This window comes from Aythya fuligula, chromosome 1, assembly GCF_009819795.1.
Source record: "Aythya fuligula isolate bAytFul2 chromosome 1, bAytFul2.pri, whole genome shotgun sequence".
Lineage (NCBI taxonomy): Eukaryota > Metazoa > Chordata > Aves > Anseriformes > Anatidae > Aythya > Aythya fuligula.
This window is the reverse complement of record NC_045559.1, coordinates 50,099,090-50,115,393: the sequence shown is the minus strand read 5'-3', so window position 1 is coordinate 50,115,393 and position 16,304 is coordinate 50,099,090. Positions and strand designations below refer to the sequence as shown.

Below are 16,304 nucleotides of genomic sequence, written 5' to 3'. Positions count from 1 at the left end.
CATTTATCCTTTGAGTAATTTTTAATCCAAATTCTTGCACTCAATGGTTTTCTTACCGTATCCTTGTTTGGACTGAGACGGTGCTTCCTGTGAGTACACTGTTAGGTGTTAACTGCTTATCTTGTTGCCGCTAATTGCTTTTTCTTGCTCCCATGATGTCCACCACCAGATACACTTTTGTTACTAATTAACACCTCTCTCACTATTCACGTTCAGGTCCTGGGCTGCCTCTGAAAAAATAATAATAATACATTTAGCGATGAAAATAAAGTGTTAATCCTAGAAAATGGTAAGGAATGCATTTATTCCGACTACATGGGATCAAACTCACAACACTGAGTGGCATCTCTGATTTCAAGATGAACATTGTGGAGCACTGCTAGATCAAAAAGTGACACTTTAGAAGTAAAATATAAAAGGAAGAGCAAAAGGAAAAGGAAATCAACCTCAAAGGCAAACAATGCCAAAGCTTATAAAGCAGTAAGAATACAAATAAAGAAAAAGAAGGTAGATACACGATAGAATTCAAGCAAGAGCACTAGCAACACCAGAAGTATATGCAATTTGGCGTTCTTTAGGGAGAAGGAAACAAACAAACAAACAAAACAACAACAACAACAAAAAAACACACATCCGGGGGCGGTGAAGGCAGGCAGGAGGTGTCCGCACCTCGGGGGCCGCACCACGTCCCGAAGCCCGGCCGGGCGGCGGCAGCAACAGTTCCGCCAACGGCCGCCGCCGCGCGAGCCTCAGCGTCCCCGCAAACCGACGGGGAGAAGCGACGGCAGCCGGGACTACATTTCCCGTGGCTCACCGCAAGGAGGGAGGGGTGGAGCGGGAGGGCTGCGCGGGCGCACTTGGCGGCCGGTCCGGCGGCGGCTGTCGGCGCGGTGCGGTGCGGAGGGGCGATGCGGCGGCGGGGCGCGGTGCAGCGCAAGGTGCCATGCCTGTTCGTCACCGAGGTGAAGGAGGAGCCCTCGGCCAAGCGGCAGCGGCAGGTGCCCGGGGCGGCGCGGGGGGGCGCGCAGCAGCACCAGCACCAGCACCAGCACACCACCGCGGCGGGAGGCCTCTCGCCCTGCGGGACCCCCCCGAGGGCTGCCCGGCCCGCATGGGGCCCTTCAGCTCTGCTTCTCCTGACGGGGGTGTCCCGGGGCCCGCCCTGACTCTGCTTTTTCCAAGTGTAGGCAACATGGCAAGGAACCAGGCCGCTCCAGCGGGAGCGCTCGGGTGTGTGTAAAGCCGGCCTGCAGCCCCTGACTGGGGGAAAATACGCATTTTTCATCATTATTGTCACTGTTTTCTTTGATCGAAGGTGTATGAGGCTCTTAAGATGCATAATACTCATCAAGGTGAAAGCAATGGAGACTAATGTCTCCACTGAAATGTAAAAGGCAGCTGTGGGCAGATAAAAGTGGCTTTCACCTGTAGAGCTCCAACGTCAGGTTTCCAGTTTTAGTAAGAGCACCTCCTGCAGCTTGTCGACTGCATGGTGAACAGGAATCCATCTGTGTGACATCCTTTCAGTGATGGTTGGTTTATGGGTGGAAGGAACAAAATAACACCAGTGGATCCATAGCTGTTGTTAAACTGTCAGTACCAGCACCATATTGATAATTGGTCATGTCAGGCTCCTTCCCTAACTTGGTGTTCCTGCATATACAACAAGCAGATGTGATTAGATCTGGAACTGGTATGCTCTGTTTTCTTGTTCCAAGTGCAGGCAAGGATATTACATGGGCTTTGACCACTAGGAGAGAAAGGCAACGGTGGTGATAGGTAAACCGACAGGTATCTTCTCATTATCCTAAAAATGTTGTCTTCATAAATACTTTGTTATGGTTACAGATACAATCACTGAACTATAAAAGTCATGCAATGTAAAGGAACTATGTAGGAGCTTTTCATTTTATGTATTGTGTTTTTCAAGTCAAGGACTTATTTGTGTTTTGATAGCAGGAGTTAGTGACCAGTTTACAATTCAGAGCTGACAAGGGAGAGATGAGGGATGGTTGGTTATACAGGAAGATATTTTAATCCAAACATAAATGTTAACATGTTTTCATAGAAACCATTACAGAAATTCTACTAAGGAAAACCTTGGAAACTTGGACTAGTTGTGCTTGGATATTTGTTTAAGATCCCTGGATCACTTATTTCTTTTTTTTTTTTTTTTTTTTTTTGAGATGAAAATGTTTAGTTAACACTGAGTATTTTACAATAGAATGCTTTGCGACCTTGCATACCAGTGGTCTCTGTTGTATTGATTATGGTGCCATTGCTGTTCAGTTCCAAACCAAAAGGTAGGGGCAGGTAGTCATGATGAGCTTATATAACCATAGTAATACAGGAAGGTATATTTCAAAATTTTGTAATGTTGGACTGGAACCCATTTGTATTATGTGCACCGTTTAAAGTGGAATGCAGAACAGTCTATAAATCAAAAATGGAAAAGAAGGAAAGGCAGATAGGTTGCCTTTGTTCTTTTGCCTTATGGTATTCTGCAAACTTGTTTTGAAGAAACAATGGTATACTTTGATAGTATTAGAAAGCAGCAATAAAATGTATAATACTGGATTTGTAGAGCCCAGCCATGTGAAGCAAGAATCTATATGAAAACAAGGCCGTAACATAGCAGCGATTAGAATTTAAAGTACCTGTCTTCTTTTCAGCCATTTAAAGTTTTGGCAACTGAAACTCTAAATGAAAAGGCATTAGAGGCAGATATATACAATGCAATTCCTACTGAAAAGGTGGATGGGACCTGCTGTTATGTAACTACTTATAAAGGTAATAAGAAAGATCCATATGCATATTTTCATGTTGACTAGCAGTTTGTTTTACGTGACTACAAAGTAATGGTTACCATAAATATGGTAGAAGTCCATGAAGTTGTTAGAGATTTTACTTTCCAACGTACATGAAATATAGTTTAAGTTAATACTCCAATTTTAAAACTTCTTACTAGTAAATCTTCCTTGCACACTAGAATTTATATAGAGGATGTTTAATTTCCCTGAGAAGAATTAAAAGAAGTATGGAGGTTGGGGGGAAATGAGAAGATTATGGTTTATTGCATCACTAGGATTCTTATCTTTACCTGAAATTGTAAGAAAACTTTCTATTAAACTAGACAAGATTCTACAAGTAGATTTTTTATATTTATATACAGTAGTTAATTTATTAATTTAAATATTCTTTTGGATGTGAAATTTCTGTGGTGACAAGTGAGAATTCATATTTTACCTTTTATGCAGTTGATTTTAGTACTCTGTGGGGTATAGTTACTGAGGTAAACTGCTGGTTTTATACCTCTGGCATCTCTAGGGCGACCATATCTATGGGCAAGGCTGGACAGAAGACCCAACAAACAAGCTGAAAAAAGGTTTAAACAATTCTTATATTCATTGGAAGATTGCAAAGGTTAGTGACAATTTTTGCCTGCTTTGGTAATGTAAGTTATCCACTGGAATAACACCTCTGGTCTAACACAGAAAATGTCAGTGATCCTACTCTTTTTTTCATGTCACTCAACTTTATTTCTCTTGCTCTAGTTTAAATATAATGTTAGCTATTTCTTGGCTATTAGCTATTTCTTAATTGTAGTCAGTTTGAAATTTTAAACTACTTAAAGGCTGTAAACCGCCCTAACTCTAGACTGTATGAGTATGACAAGTGTTGGGGTTTGTGCAAAGTAATGCAGACTACTGTCTTTAAAACAAGGTTTTAAACTTGCATTGATAGAAGATCAAAATGTAGAATTGGCTAACAGTTTGTGCAAATCTAAATGCCACATTTATATGTCTAGAATTTATTTGGAACTTTGAAGAAGATTTCAAGCCTGTTCCAGATACCTGGATTCCAGCAAAGGAAGTAGAGTTCTCTAATGGCAATCCTTTGCCCGATGAAAATGGACATATGCCGGGTAAATATGGCAAAATGTGGGAAAAAATAATTTTTGAAGTGAATTAGAATTAGTTCCAGAGCTAAAAAACAGTAGTTAACATTCAGAAAACAATTGGACTGTTGTGCATTCATTATCCAGAAGGGCTTTGTTCTGATGTAATGAAAATAGTTTGTCTTAAGCTGAAACTCTGTACAGCAAAATTGACAAGTTTGTGTTCCTCTGACATTTCTTTGAGATGTGACAGCTTTTCTAGTAACTCTGTGTGTAGCTAAGGTAGATGATTTTATTTTTTTTTTTTCAATGCATCTACAGTTCTAATATGTATTCGATACATTTAGATACTTTGGTAAAACGCACTGTTTTCTCATAGGTTGGGTGCCTGTGGAGAAAAATAGTAAGCAGTATTGCTGGCACTCATCTGTTGTAAATTATGAGGCTGAAATAGCACTGGTATTGAAACACCATGCTGACCCTGGGCTTTTGGAAATCAGTCCAGTACCACTGGCAGAACTTCTAGAACAAACATTGGAGCTTATTGGGACAAATATTAATGCAAATCCATATGGTAAGTTTGTATGTTCCGTTCTTAAATAGTCTTTTACTGAGTGATATTTTAGGTGGAAAATAGTAATTTTCTTTGTAAAATGTTTTTTCCTGTAATGATAATAATAAAATGTGTTCTAAATTAGAAATATAACATCTTAGTTCAACAATGGCAAGTGCAGGGTCCTGCACCTAGGGAGGCATAACCCCAAGTCCAGTACAGGCTGAGGACTGACCTGCTGGAGAGCAGCTCTGCAGAGACCTGGGAGTCCTGGTGGACAGCAGGCTGACCATGAACCAGCATTGTGCCCTTGGCGCCAAGAAGGCCAATGGTATCCTGGGCTACATTCAGAAGAGTGTTGCCAGCAGGCCAAGGGAGGTGATACTCCTCCGCTACTCAGCCCTGGTGAGGCCTTACCTGGAGTATTGTGTCCAGTTCTGGGCTCCCCAGTACAAGAGGGGCATAGAACTACCGGAGCGAGTTCAGAGGATGATTAGAGGGCTGGAGCACCTGCTGTATGAGGACAGGCTGAAAGAGGGGAGAGCTCATCAATGTGTATAAATATCTGAGGGGAGGGTGTCGAGAGGATGGAGCTAGTCTCTTTTCAGTTTTGCCCAGTGACAGCACAAGAGGTAATGTGCGCAAACTGAAGCACAGGAAATTCCATGTGAATATGAGGGGGCACTTCTTTCCTGTGTGGGTGACAGAGCACTGGAACAGGCTACCCAGAGAGGTTGTGGAGTCTCCTTCTCTGGAGATTTTCAAAACCTGCCTGGGTGCCATCCTGTGCAATGTGCTCTAGGTGATCCTGCTTGGCAGGGGGTTTGGACTAGATGATCTTCAGAGGTCCCTTCCAACCCTGCCCATTCTGTGATCTTCTAGAAAGGAAAGAAAGAGCTAGCTCAATGAACATTCGCAGGTTGGCACCAAAAAATAATCACCTCAGAAAGCTGAGTTGTCCTGAATCTGCTTGTCTATCGAAGCTCTTTCTGCCTTCACATTCTTCAGGATTTAACATCAAAATGCTTTGCTATTGCCTTTCAAAAAAGAGCAGCAGTTTTGTTCAACAAAAGAAGCATGAATTAATAAGCATTAAAATAACTGTGATTTAAAACAAAACAAAAACTGGGTATACCTTGGCTTTGCATATACCTATGTAGAGGAAATCATTTACACCAAACCTAAAATTGAGGTTTCAGCTATATTGATGCTGAGCTGTGTCTGACACCTGACAGGGAAAAATGGCTATTCTGTTGAAGCAATCGAGAAGTAGGTTTTATCTGATGCTTATTGCAGTTTCTAGACCAGTTAGCTTTTTTTCCTTCCCCCTCAGGAATAAATACTCTGATTGGAAAAAATGTCTTAATTGTTAGTCTTTGAAATATTTTAAGATTGTTTGATGGTGCCTTTTCATGTCTTTTTTACTTTCTTTCTTGATACTATTAGTCCATTAAAATAAGACACTTTATTCAACCATAATTTTTAGTGCCTATAAAAAAAAAGTTGTAATTTTCTAAAATTGTGAAATATTACGAGTATCTCTTTAAGGAAGTGTAATTTCAGCTAAATTTTGGCTGTGACCTCTCCCCTTAAAGTTTATTAACAAAAACCACAATTATGTATAAGCTCAAGTGCATTTTAATTTCTTAGCTTGGCTGCTATAGTAATCTGCAAGGATGGATAGGAAAAGTAGTACATAGTCTAAGTGCTTTGTTAGAATTTAGATTTTTTTCTTTTTTTTTTTTTCTTTTTTACAGTTCCTTTAACAGCTTTTTTCTTAGTTATTCAATATAAATCTTCAGTCAGTGAAGAGGCAATGCATTTATTAACAGCCTGGCCTATCAATCAATCCCCGTGTGTAAGAAAATATGCCAGACTTTCAGAAAGATGCTTGTTTGTGATATGGATTGTGATTAAAAGCATGAAGAATTTCATCAGTGATTTTATGGTTACTGAGGAGGTGAGCATGAGGACCGAACAGAAGATAGTATAACCTGTATATCATGTTGATTTATTTTATATAAATAAAAGTTACACGAGGAAGAGATGGCTACATTTGATACTTACACTTAACTGGTCTTCTAAAGGCAGGACATTTTTGTAGTATCTAACAGAAATCTGCCTTTATAGGGTGCTTTTAAGATAGCTGTAATAACAAAAATGGGGAAAATGTTAAATTTAAACACATAACTAGAAGGATGATTTTTGTTCCTTTTAACAAAGGATTGGGAAGCAGAAAGCAACCTGTACATCTTCTTGTACCACATGGAGCATTTGAAATAAAGAATCCACCTACTTTGAATCAAAATGACATACTGTCTTGGTTTGAAGGCTGCAATGAGGGTAAAGTTGAAGGAATTGTGTGGCACTGCCGTGATGGGTGTTTAATCAAGGTAAATATATCGATAGACATGTGGAAATCGCTATAATACATGTAGTTTGTACTATCTGATATATTGTGATTTACTGTTTATTCTGCCTTGTCCAAATTCTCAATAGTAAACATTCTCCTAGCAAATTAGGTTACAGTAGAATTAGTCAAGCCACTGAAAAAGTAATCACTACAAATGACAGCTTATTAAACTTTTCCATTACCTACGTTATAGATAATAGTTATTGAGAACATAAAATAATGTTTTTCCTATCTCTATACAAATCACTCAGTATTTTAAAGTTTATTTTAAACATTCATTTCCTGTAATGTCATGTAGAATAGGGATTGTTAATAAGAATGTGTTCTCTGTTTAATTAGCAAGTTAACTTTTATTTCTGAAGCTGTGGTTCTGGTTTGCCTTTTGTGATTCACTTAGTCACGTTATTCAAGTAACAGGTAACTAATGAATGTTTATAAGAACAGATCTACTGCAGGGGATCCTAGAATTAAGACCTCGCTCTTTCTTTCAAAATAGGCGCTGCTGGGCTACCATATTCAAATCTCTAAATGGATCTGTTTCTTCTTCTTTTAGCTCCATCGCCATCATCTTGGTTTATGCTGGCCACTTGCAGAGACATACCTGAATTCTCAGCCTGTTGTCGTCTCTTTTAATAGAAATGATTATGACTGTGACTTTGGACCAAAGAGTTTGTTTCACCATTTTTCAAACCTAGATGGTCAAAGATTCGACAGACTCAAAGATATCAAGTTTGATGGTTGAAGTTTTTTTTTTATTTATTTTAATTGCTGTATGTCCTGCATTCTTCTTGTTTCTGCCTATCACAGAACTCCTTACAAAAAGGAATCTTGCTGATTAGGCAGTGGGCACAATACTCTGCAGTTTGAAGTTCTTCCTAAATGACTAGTTGTATGTAATAGGAAATGTGACATTCAGAACAGAGATCTAGCTTTCAGCATGTTTTTTTTATCACTTCTGAAAAAATCCTTAATTTGTGTACCCATTCTTGGAACTGTTATGATCAAATAGTATGTTGTCCAACACTGGCTGATCGGAGTAGTTTAGTTAACGAATGCCAACAACTGTAAAAGTTCCATAAATTGCCCTTTTCTAAATATAATTACTGTAACATGTAGAATTCAGATTGCTTTTTCTTATCAGCACAAGATAGATTTCTGGTGGGACTAGAATTAGGCCTGAAATGTAATAATTTTTTAAAGGTTCGAGTTCTTCGTGGGGAAGGCATTCACTGTATTATTTAGCTGATAAGCTGCAGCATTATGCTAGTACCTGAAAACCTAATTAAGCTATTTCATAATTTGGGACAAAGATCAAAGTAAGTAATAGGAATTATTCTATTTTCAGGATCCTTAGTAACTAGAAAAAGATGTGACTTGGTTTAGTAATAGGCAATCTGAGACTGCAACTAAATTTATCAAGGATATATTAAGTATTTGAAAAAAGATGACATAAATAAAAGTGAGAATGCGTGATGAGTGGGCTTTGTTTATTTGCACTATAACGTACACATCTATATAAAGTATATAAAATGTAACATTTCACATAGCTGCACATTTATTTATATAGAAGAATACTGTTTATTTACAATTGTTCATTCTTGAATTTTGTAAAATTGCAGTAAATATAAATGATCTTGTTATAAGAGAGACAACCATAGTCAAGATGTATTACAGCACAAGACAGCAAGAATAAATTATATAGTACTATTGATCAGGAATTCAGCATACACAGTATGCATTCAGAGTTTCTGAACTTCTAAGTGGAGTTGGAAGCTTGGACTTCTCCTGAAAAATACACATAACCACAATTACTGTTCTGAATTAATATTGCTATGTGTCTGAGGGAGGTAAAGCTGTTTTTCATTTTGACTGGTGTATACCACAATCCACTGCCTAATCCAATTCTGCATGCTGTGGTATGTGCCAAGCCATTGTAACTTTAATAATTTGTATCATTCCAGAAAGAAAATAGACAAATAAATCAGTATTATATAACTGCCCCAGAATTTATTTTCTATATCAATATTGAGGATACTAAACATTAGCCTAATCAATGGAAACATTGGCTGGACTATCCATGTGAATGCCAAACTCTTCAGAAAGCTGCTTTAATCTTTCTTCTAAAATAATATTTTTTTTTACTTCTTCATTATAGTTATATTTCAGATCCTCAATTTCTTCAAAAAAGGAAGGGTTGAAGTTTTCCAGTTCTCTTCTCAACTTTTTTGTTTCTTCCTATTAAAAAGAACAAAGGAGTACCATCAATATACAGAACTTAGGAAATACACGTCAGAAACAGCTTTTTTGCCTTTTTCTTCAGAGTTCTCGCTTCACTACAGAGACACAAAAATCTACTCAGAAACAGCAAATTAATGAACACAATCTGCTTTATAAATGTAATGCTTAGAAATTGAGGTGTTGTTTTAGTGTTAGTTTGGATATCAAATAGCTCTTTCTAGCCACCCATAACTTTTCAAAGGATGCTTTTGCCAAGGATAATCTTAGCAACTCACCTTTAATTGCTGTTTTTCTAATTCTGAGGCTTTTAACTGTGCCCGGAGGTCAGCTACATCCGTCATTCCCTTGTCGTTTTTATCCTTCTCAACAATTTCATTATGTCCTGCAAAAAATGTGGACTTGATAGGAAATTAAAGTAATGATAATCAATCACATGAACAATTTTGTTACAGTAGGTTTGCTTTTCTTGAAAGTTGAAACAGTAGAAGTGTGTAAACGCAACTGTGATCAACAACCACCGAAATACATAATATATATTATGGAATATGGGACTAAATGCAATACTGCCTTAGTCAGTGTAGTAGCACACTTCTGAGAAATACAATATTCAGTTTCTCTGAATTAAATGCAGGAATTTTTGGAAATTACACAGTTTAAGGATCTTAAAGTATATTCATGATTTTAAGAGTGCTTTTTTGTTTTTGTCCCTCCTCCACCCCCAGTGTTATGGCAGTGCACTGCTCTGCAGTGCTCTCCATGTCCTCCTTTGTTTTCCCTATGGGACTGATGCCTGCTAACTCAAATCATTCCACATATCTGGAAATGGCCACTTCTCTGGCAGCTTGGAGCCTTAGGCAAGAGAAGTAGGGAGGAGGGTTTCAATGAACGACAAACCTTACAAACAGTCTTCTGAGGTTTATGAAGTAAATGGTAGCGTGAAATACCCACTTTCTTGGGATAGGAAATCTTGCAAAGATTCCATCCTCTTGTTAGGCTGGATCTTTCATTATAGAAAATTTTTACTAATACTTCCTATAAAAAGGCCGTGTACTCAAAGATCAAAGACCTTAATCTGCTCCAGTTTATGGTACTTTAGCATTAATAGAATCCAGATAATTCTGTGGATTTATTACCATCTCGCTCAAATTAAGTAAAAATAGTTATAGGCCCAAAATACATGAAGATCTTTATTAGAGATACTAAAAGAGATTACCAGCTGCAGGACCTTCACTTGTATACGTATGTATGTGGTGTTTATAGTTTTCCACCTGGTGAGCTAGTTCTGCTTTTTCTTTCTCTAATTGATTATTAGTTGATCTGGAATATAAAATAATTTTAGAATTTTAAAAAATCATCATAACGTTTCAGAATATCTAGTAATATAAATAAAAATTCCTTCTGTTTCTTGATCATTCTTATTTCATCTATATTGGCTGAGGAATACAGTACCTTAAAAGCTGAAGCTCCCTGATGAGGCCTTGTTCTGTCCTTGCATCTTCAGAAAATTGTTTGAGAAGCTCAATCTTAAGACAAGTTAAAAAAAAAAAAAAAAAAAAGTCTTAGTCTTGAAAACAGTATCCACAGATACTGCAGTTCACATGGGATCACGGAATTACTTCTCTTTGGCATAGCTTAATAAAATAAATGAAAATACTACTAACAGTGAATTTTAAATATATATTATAGATTATTATATAAAATATTAAACAATGGTACAATGGTCTATTATATAAATATGTTATTATATACATGTCTATATAGACATATACATGTCTATTATAAATACTTTTTCCCCTTAGTACTACTTGAGTACAAAGGGGGAAAAAAATGTTTACTTACTATCATTTTCTGCAAAGCTTCTAGTTATTTACAGTACTCTTAAAGCTAGTACAGGTTAGTGCTGTATATTTCATGAAAAGTAAAGAAAGAAGTAAGTATTCACAAGCCAGATTTAAAAAAAAAAAAAAAAAAGTTATACACATGGATTAAGACATGAGGATAATTTATAGATGTGCTTAAGAAAGTGATACACATAAAGGTGCATAAAAATACTACCAACATGCTTATTTGAATGTATTGTCTGAGTTCCTTTTTAAGCGTGATACAAAAAGTGATTTTTAAATTAAAAAGCAAATATATGTGACGTTGACTAGAAATGACCCGCAGTCGTAAATTAGAAACAGGTTTCTAAACAGAGAAGGAGTTAGCCTGTGGAAGTGCCTTTCAGTAGAAGTTACAGGAGGAAAAAGTTAAAGTCTTTCAAATGTGAAACTGGATGTTGTTTTTTTTAAATACAATGACAATTTATGAACTCCCATAAGGCTACTGTTACCAACAGACTTCTACTGTCTAAAATTCTTTGACAGTCTCCATTTTGAAACGGAGTTAACCTTGACCACAGGCCATCATCTACATTTGAGACACAAAACAAACCTTGAAGTGTGATGCCCCAGAGTCATACTACATAATAAAATAGTCTTTTTTTTTTTTTTTTTTGCTGTTGGTATATGCTTTATGTTAATAATTCTGATTTTAAACTGAAAAGTGAAACCAAGCAAAGCTTTACAAAATAATTATTTTACAGAACTCCACTCTAAGTTCTGCTTATTGAACAAGCTCACCTGCTTCGATAATATATATGACTTTATATTGAAAATTCCTTGTATTCAATACTTTACTCTGAAAATGGCCAGTGCAAGATAGAAGCTAATCTAGGTGGATAGTGCTAGGACTAAATGTCTGACATACTTGAAGTTCAAAATCTTACAGATCTTTTCAAAGATTAGTTTAAAATTATTTTAGTTTAAAATTCAAGAATTCTTCCATGTGCGAAATATATTTGTAGAACTTACTAAGGTCTGTGTGTAAGATGCCATATTGGAAAGAGATATGAAAATCCCTTTTAGGGACTCAGTCCCCCCAAAATGACCTGGAAGAAAGAGGAATGTTCCGGTGGCAAATTCAATGTGCTGACCAAGCTAGAATGATTTTAAGACAACACGAACCCTCTATACTTACAGGCTTCAAATGATCAATGCAACTAAAATAAAACTACAGAGAAATATTATTTCCCCAGTAAGTGCAAGTCATAAATATATACTGGTAATATGTAGTAAACCTTATTAATCCTGAAGTATCTAAATGTACAATTACGGCATTTTAGACTGAAAAAAACCTCATGGGCTAGAGAATAAATAATATACTCTGCCACTATAGACATTAGAATGAAATTAATCTGTTCTCAGAGTCAACTGGCTAGAGTTTACTCACTTGTTCTTTCAGATCTTTTAAGTTTTTATCAGCATTATGTTCACGTTCTATTGCCTCCTGAAGCAGCTGTTTAAGGTTAGTAATGCTTTCATTTTTTTTAGCAATATCCATTTCCAATTCCTTCAACTTTGTTTCCTGCATCCTGGTAAAAAAAAAATAAATAAATATATACATACATACATATATATATATATTAAGAGAGAGATAAGAGCAAAAGCTATTGCATTTGCAGAAATAGAGATGAAAATATTCTCACATAGATGAAATGCTGTAAAATGCATTCTAAATGTTCGGAGCAGAGGCCTAGAAATAATTACTGGTCCTGTTTATAAGCAAGCTGAATGACCATAACAAGAAACGCTTTTTCATGATTTTTGAATAAAAAGGCTCTTCCACATGTTCCACTGTTGCTGACCTTACTTTATTTCTTTACCAATAACGGCCTGGAATCTTTCTATTGTACTGCACATACATCCCAGCCTACCTCCTACTAAAAACATGCATGTCTTTTACTGCACTCAGCTGATGCAGTGGTGTGCATGGGTCACGTCTCAATTCGGTGTCATATGTTTATAGTATTATAGTTTAAAAATTTATGGAAATTATGTACTGAGAAAAAGTTTAATACACATACAGGAAATGAGGACTCCAACAGAAAAAAAAAAAGTTCTACAGTAAATGATGTTTGCCCTGGAGTAACTGTAGTCTGAGAAAGATTCCATTTTCTTTGAGACATACAAGACTACAAAAATGGTTTTGTAGAATCACTGAAATGTCAGTTGGTAAGCACCTCTGGAGGTTACCTAATCCAACTCTGAAGAGGCTTTTCAGGTAGTAATAGTCCCCAGTACCTTGCTATCTGCCAAACAGTAGAATGCCAAGGATGAAACTGTTTTCCCTGGATGAAACTTTTGGATGATGCTCTGTCAAAGACTTTTTATTACCATGTAAGTGCTTTGGAAAACATGCGTGTGAGGTAGACTGCATGATGAAACGCACCAATGAGATTCTCTCGGTTAGCTTTTCTAGGTTGATGTTATTCATTTACTTTAAAATCATGTTAATCTCAAAGCATGTTAAAGCAAATAAAAATTTTTACTCACACCACTTGAAATAGTCAAGTAGAATTAATTAATACATACTCACACCTACCTATATTAACCAAAAAGAATTAGCACAAATGTTTTTCAAAGATATAAGCTAAAAGAAAAACTATATTCAAACTATATATTGGGTTGATAATTGTAAGAGTTGAAGTTGTGTTTTTGCAGTGGAAAATTCCACTAACCTTGCATATTCAAAAGTGGTTGTGCAGGCATAACACTGGGGGGTATGTTAAGCAGGTAAGGGGACAATGAAGGTCTCACTGTCCCAAAGTACGGAGGATGGCTAAGAAAAACAAGACAAGCAGTTGCAGAATCAGGGGAAAAAAAAAAAAAAATCATGGGCCCCTCCAGTCACAAGGAAAAAAAAGGGAGGGGGAGGAAGAGGAGAAATTAACAAGGTAAACTTGGTGAAATAAAAATGAACATATGGTATAGTAACAAGCGTCAAGTAGCTTGTGAACCTGTAGTACGGAGCCCATGAGGAAAAATCAAGCACTGGGTAACAGGGAATAGAAGGTTATGATACACGTCTGCTGTGTGCTCCTACTTGCAGGACGCCCGCCCTTGCAATCGTGAATAAAAATGTTAGTTCACTGAGATCCTTGCCTGAGCCTGTGTTTCTGGCTGCAGATTGTTTCTCACATAATGCTAATGCAAGCTGTTAAGGGACTACCATCTTTACTGCATGATCCTGTTCTTCTTCCTGTGGCTGGCAGCCAATTTCCCCCAGTAATATGGCTGTCACCTGAGCTTGTATGAAGACATTCTACATCACTGCAGAGTTAGGAGGAAAGGGGAAAAAAAGAACAGCTTTCTGAAGTCTCAGTGAAGTGAAATACCTCAGCCAACATATCAGAGAAGCCACCCAAACTCTGCCAACAGATTCTGTGGGAGTGCAAAACTAAGAAGCGGGTAAAATCACGGACAGCAGCAGAGAGACTAAAGCTCAACAGCTATCTGACCTCGCCTGCAATCAGACAAGTTTCTTTCTGTTTTGCAGCATATGAGCTTACTTTGTCCTGAGGTCATCCCTGGATAGTAGTATTTTTCTGCAAAAATTTGCTCTCTTCCATTCCTATGCAGGACAGAGGGTGTTTCTTAATAGCATAAGCAGTGTTTCAGTTTCTTGTCCTTTTAGACATGCCAGTACAAGAGATAACACCCAATTTAAAATTCTTGCCTCAAGGAGGGATAAAATTCTCCTTTATTCTCTGTTTTCACGTGAATGTATATTATATCAAACTTCATATTCTGTATCAATGTGCTCATTGTTAAACATGCCAGTGAGAGACCTGACTAGCCTCCTTGGCTGTAGCTCATTTTTGAAAACAGGTATAAACAGTAAAGCATTTTGGCAATGGTTTTGGGCTGACTGTTCCCCAAAACACTTTCTGTAAACAAAACACAAAACCGTACTGAACAGTTTGTTTCTATGAAATAAAAAAAATGCAATTAAAGTAGTTCAGGCTGTCGAGTTAAGATGTCCAGCCTTTAAAAGCAGGTTGTCATAGAAAAAGCATCTGAACTAAGTGCAGAAGTACTGACAAAATAATACAGCATGCCTAAGTTGAAATGTAGAAACTGGTATCATAAAACTATTTTCTTTAGTGTGTTCTACCCTCAGTGATGCAAGTGGTGCCTGAATTTTAGAACAACTGACTTTCAGGTAACTGACTGGTAAAGGTTTGTAAACATTTGCTATTATTACCAAAGCAAAAGTGACTTTTGATTCTGATTTCAAAGTCTGAATTCTAACTACAAATTTAGGAGTTGGCAATTCCCACAATTCTTTTTATATATACTGTAAAAGATGATCCAATGCTAGTCTCTGAATTTTTCTCCCTTCTACTACAATTAACAGGACCACCTGGCTGACTGCAACTTGCTTTCAGGGCCTCCAGAACACATATGAGGGATCTTTAGCACAGGTCCCAAGGAGCACGGAAATCCCAGTGGGCTTCCTAACAACCTCTGCATGTTTACGTGGTTAAATGTAGACAAATAAATGCAGCCATGCTGGAAAATGCAGTCTGTGGGACTCCATTTTTTTTTTCTTCCCCAGGTTGCTATCTTTGTGGTAAGGTACTGAAATATATGCTTTTTATATTCAGCAAAAATGCTGATATTACTCCACAAAGCACAAAGACACTACATTTGAGTAGCAAGGAACACAAAATACGTCCTCTACCAAAACTATCCAGGAGTCTACAGCTGATCGGAAGAAAGAAGAAGGCCAGTACTTAAGGATGGTAGCACTCTGCTGGATTCATATCAGAGATCCATATACTGAATCTACATACTAATATAGAACCAGAAAATAATATTAAAAGTATCTTCAAAAGAGGAAAGAAAAATTACGAAAATGAAAGCCTTTATTTTTTTTGCTAATACTTAAAGAGGAATGAAAAAGAACTTAATTCACAATTCCTACCTTGTTACAACAACTGATTTGCAGCTTTTCCTGTCAGCTTCATCAAGCTGAGGGCCTGTGTTCTCAGCCAAATTTAGCCTCTTAATGGCTTCCTCCAGCTGTACGGTTAACTTCTCATTTAATATCTCCAAGTTATTCTTTGCTATTCGTAGCTTCTCTCCACTGTCAGCTTCCTATTGTTCAATAAAAACAAAGTTTTATAAAATAAATAACCTCCTACGAAGCACTGGGTTATCTAAACAGATGGTGAGAGAGATTAAGCACTGATGGTGTATCCTAGATAGATGGTATCTCAGATCACCAGCACTAAAACTTACACATACTCTAATGTCCTGTTTCTTGGATGTCTCCTCTCCACATATAATTAAGAATTTGGTCATGGCAATACTAATACT

General features: G+C 37.1%; 2 protein-coding genes across 4 annotated transcripts in view; one reads left to right on the top strand and one right to left on the bottom strand.

Moving 5' to 3' along the window:
* Positions 1 to 881: 881 nt before the first annotated feature.
* C1H12orf29 (chromosome 1 C12orf29 homolog) lies at positions 882 to 8,337 on the top strand. Of its 2 annotated transcripts, XM_032180705.1 has the most exons (7): positions 882 to 998; positions 2,673 to 2,790; positions 3,328 to 3,423; positions 3,809 to 3,925; positions 4,278 to 4,472; positions 6,675 to 6,844; positions 7,418 to 8,337. In XM_032180705.1, exons 1-7 carry the CDS (start codon positions 909 to 911, stop codon positions 7,604 to 7,606), a joined length of 975 nt encoding a protein of 324 aa, XP_032036596.1. In that variant the 5' UTR covers positions 882 to 908; the 3' UTR covers positions 7,607 to 8,337. The 2 variants fall into 2 exon arrangements, with proteins under 2 accessions (XP_032036596.1, XP_032036602.1); XM_032180711.1 differs by lacking the exon at positions 2,673 to 2,790.
* Positions 8,338 to 8,419: 82 nt separating this feature from the next.
* The window catches only part of CEP290 (centrosomal protein 290), a 56,661-nt gene continuing 48,776 nt past the window's right edge, over positions 8,420 to 16,304 (bottom strand). Inside the window, exons 49-54 of one of the 2 annotated variants that reach the window (XM_032180687.1) lie at positions 15,910 to 16,082; positions 12,373 to 12,514; positions 10,552 to 10,625; positions 10,316 to 10,419; positions 9,378 to 9,484; positions 8,420 to 9,099 (exon numbers count right to left, since the gene is read on the bottom strand). In XM_032180687.1, coding sequence (XP_032036578.1) covers positions 8,911 to 9,099; positions 9,378 to 9,484; positions 10,316 to 10,419; positions 10,552 to 10,625; positions 12,373 to 12,514; positions 15,910 to 16,082 — 789 coding nt within the window. In that variant the 3' untranslated portion in view covers positions 8,420 to 8,910. Of the gene's footprint in view, positions 9,100 to 9,377; positions 9,501 to 10,315; positions 10,420 to 10,551; positions 10,626 to 12,372; positions 12,515 to 15,909; positions 16,083 to 16,304 lie in introns of those variants that run through there. The other variant, XM_032180694.1, reaches the window with a different exon arrangement.

Bases quoted from the DNA above. Each gene is read 5' to 3' on its own strand.
- C1H12orf29 (XM_032180705.1), top strand. From the start codon at position 909: ATGCGGCGGCGGGGCGCGGTGCAGCGCAAGGTGCCATGCCTGTTCGTC. The intron at 999-2,672 runs GTGCCCGGGGCG...TCTTCTTTTCAG, and splicing joins CGGCCAAGCGGCAGCGGCAG to CCATTTAAAGTTTTGGCAAC. The intron at 2,791-3,327 runs GTAATAAGAAAG...TGGCATCTCTAG, and splicing joins TTATGTAACTACTTATAAAG to GGCGACCATATCTATGGGCA.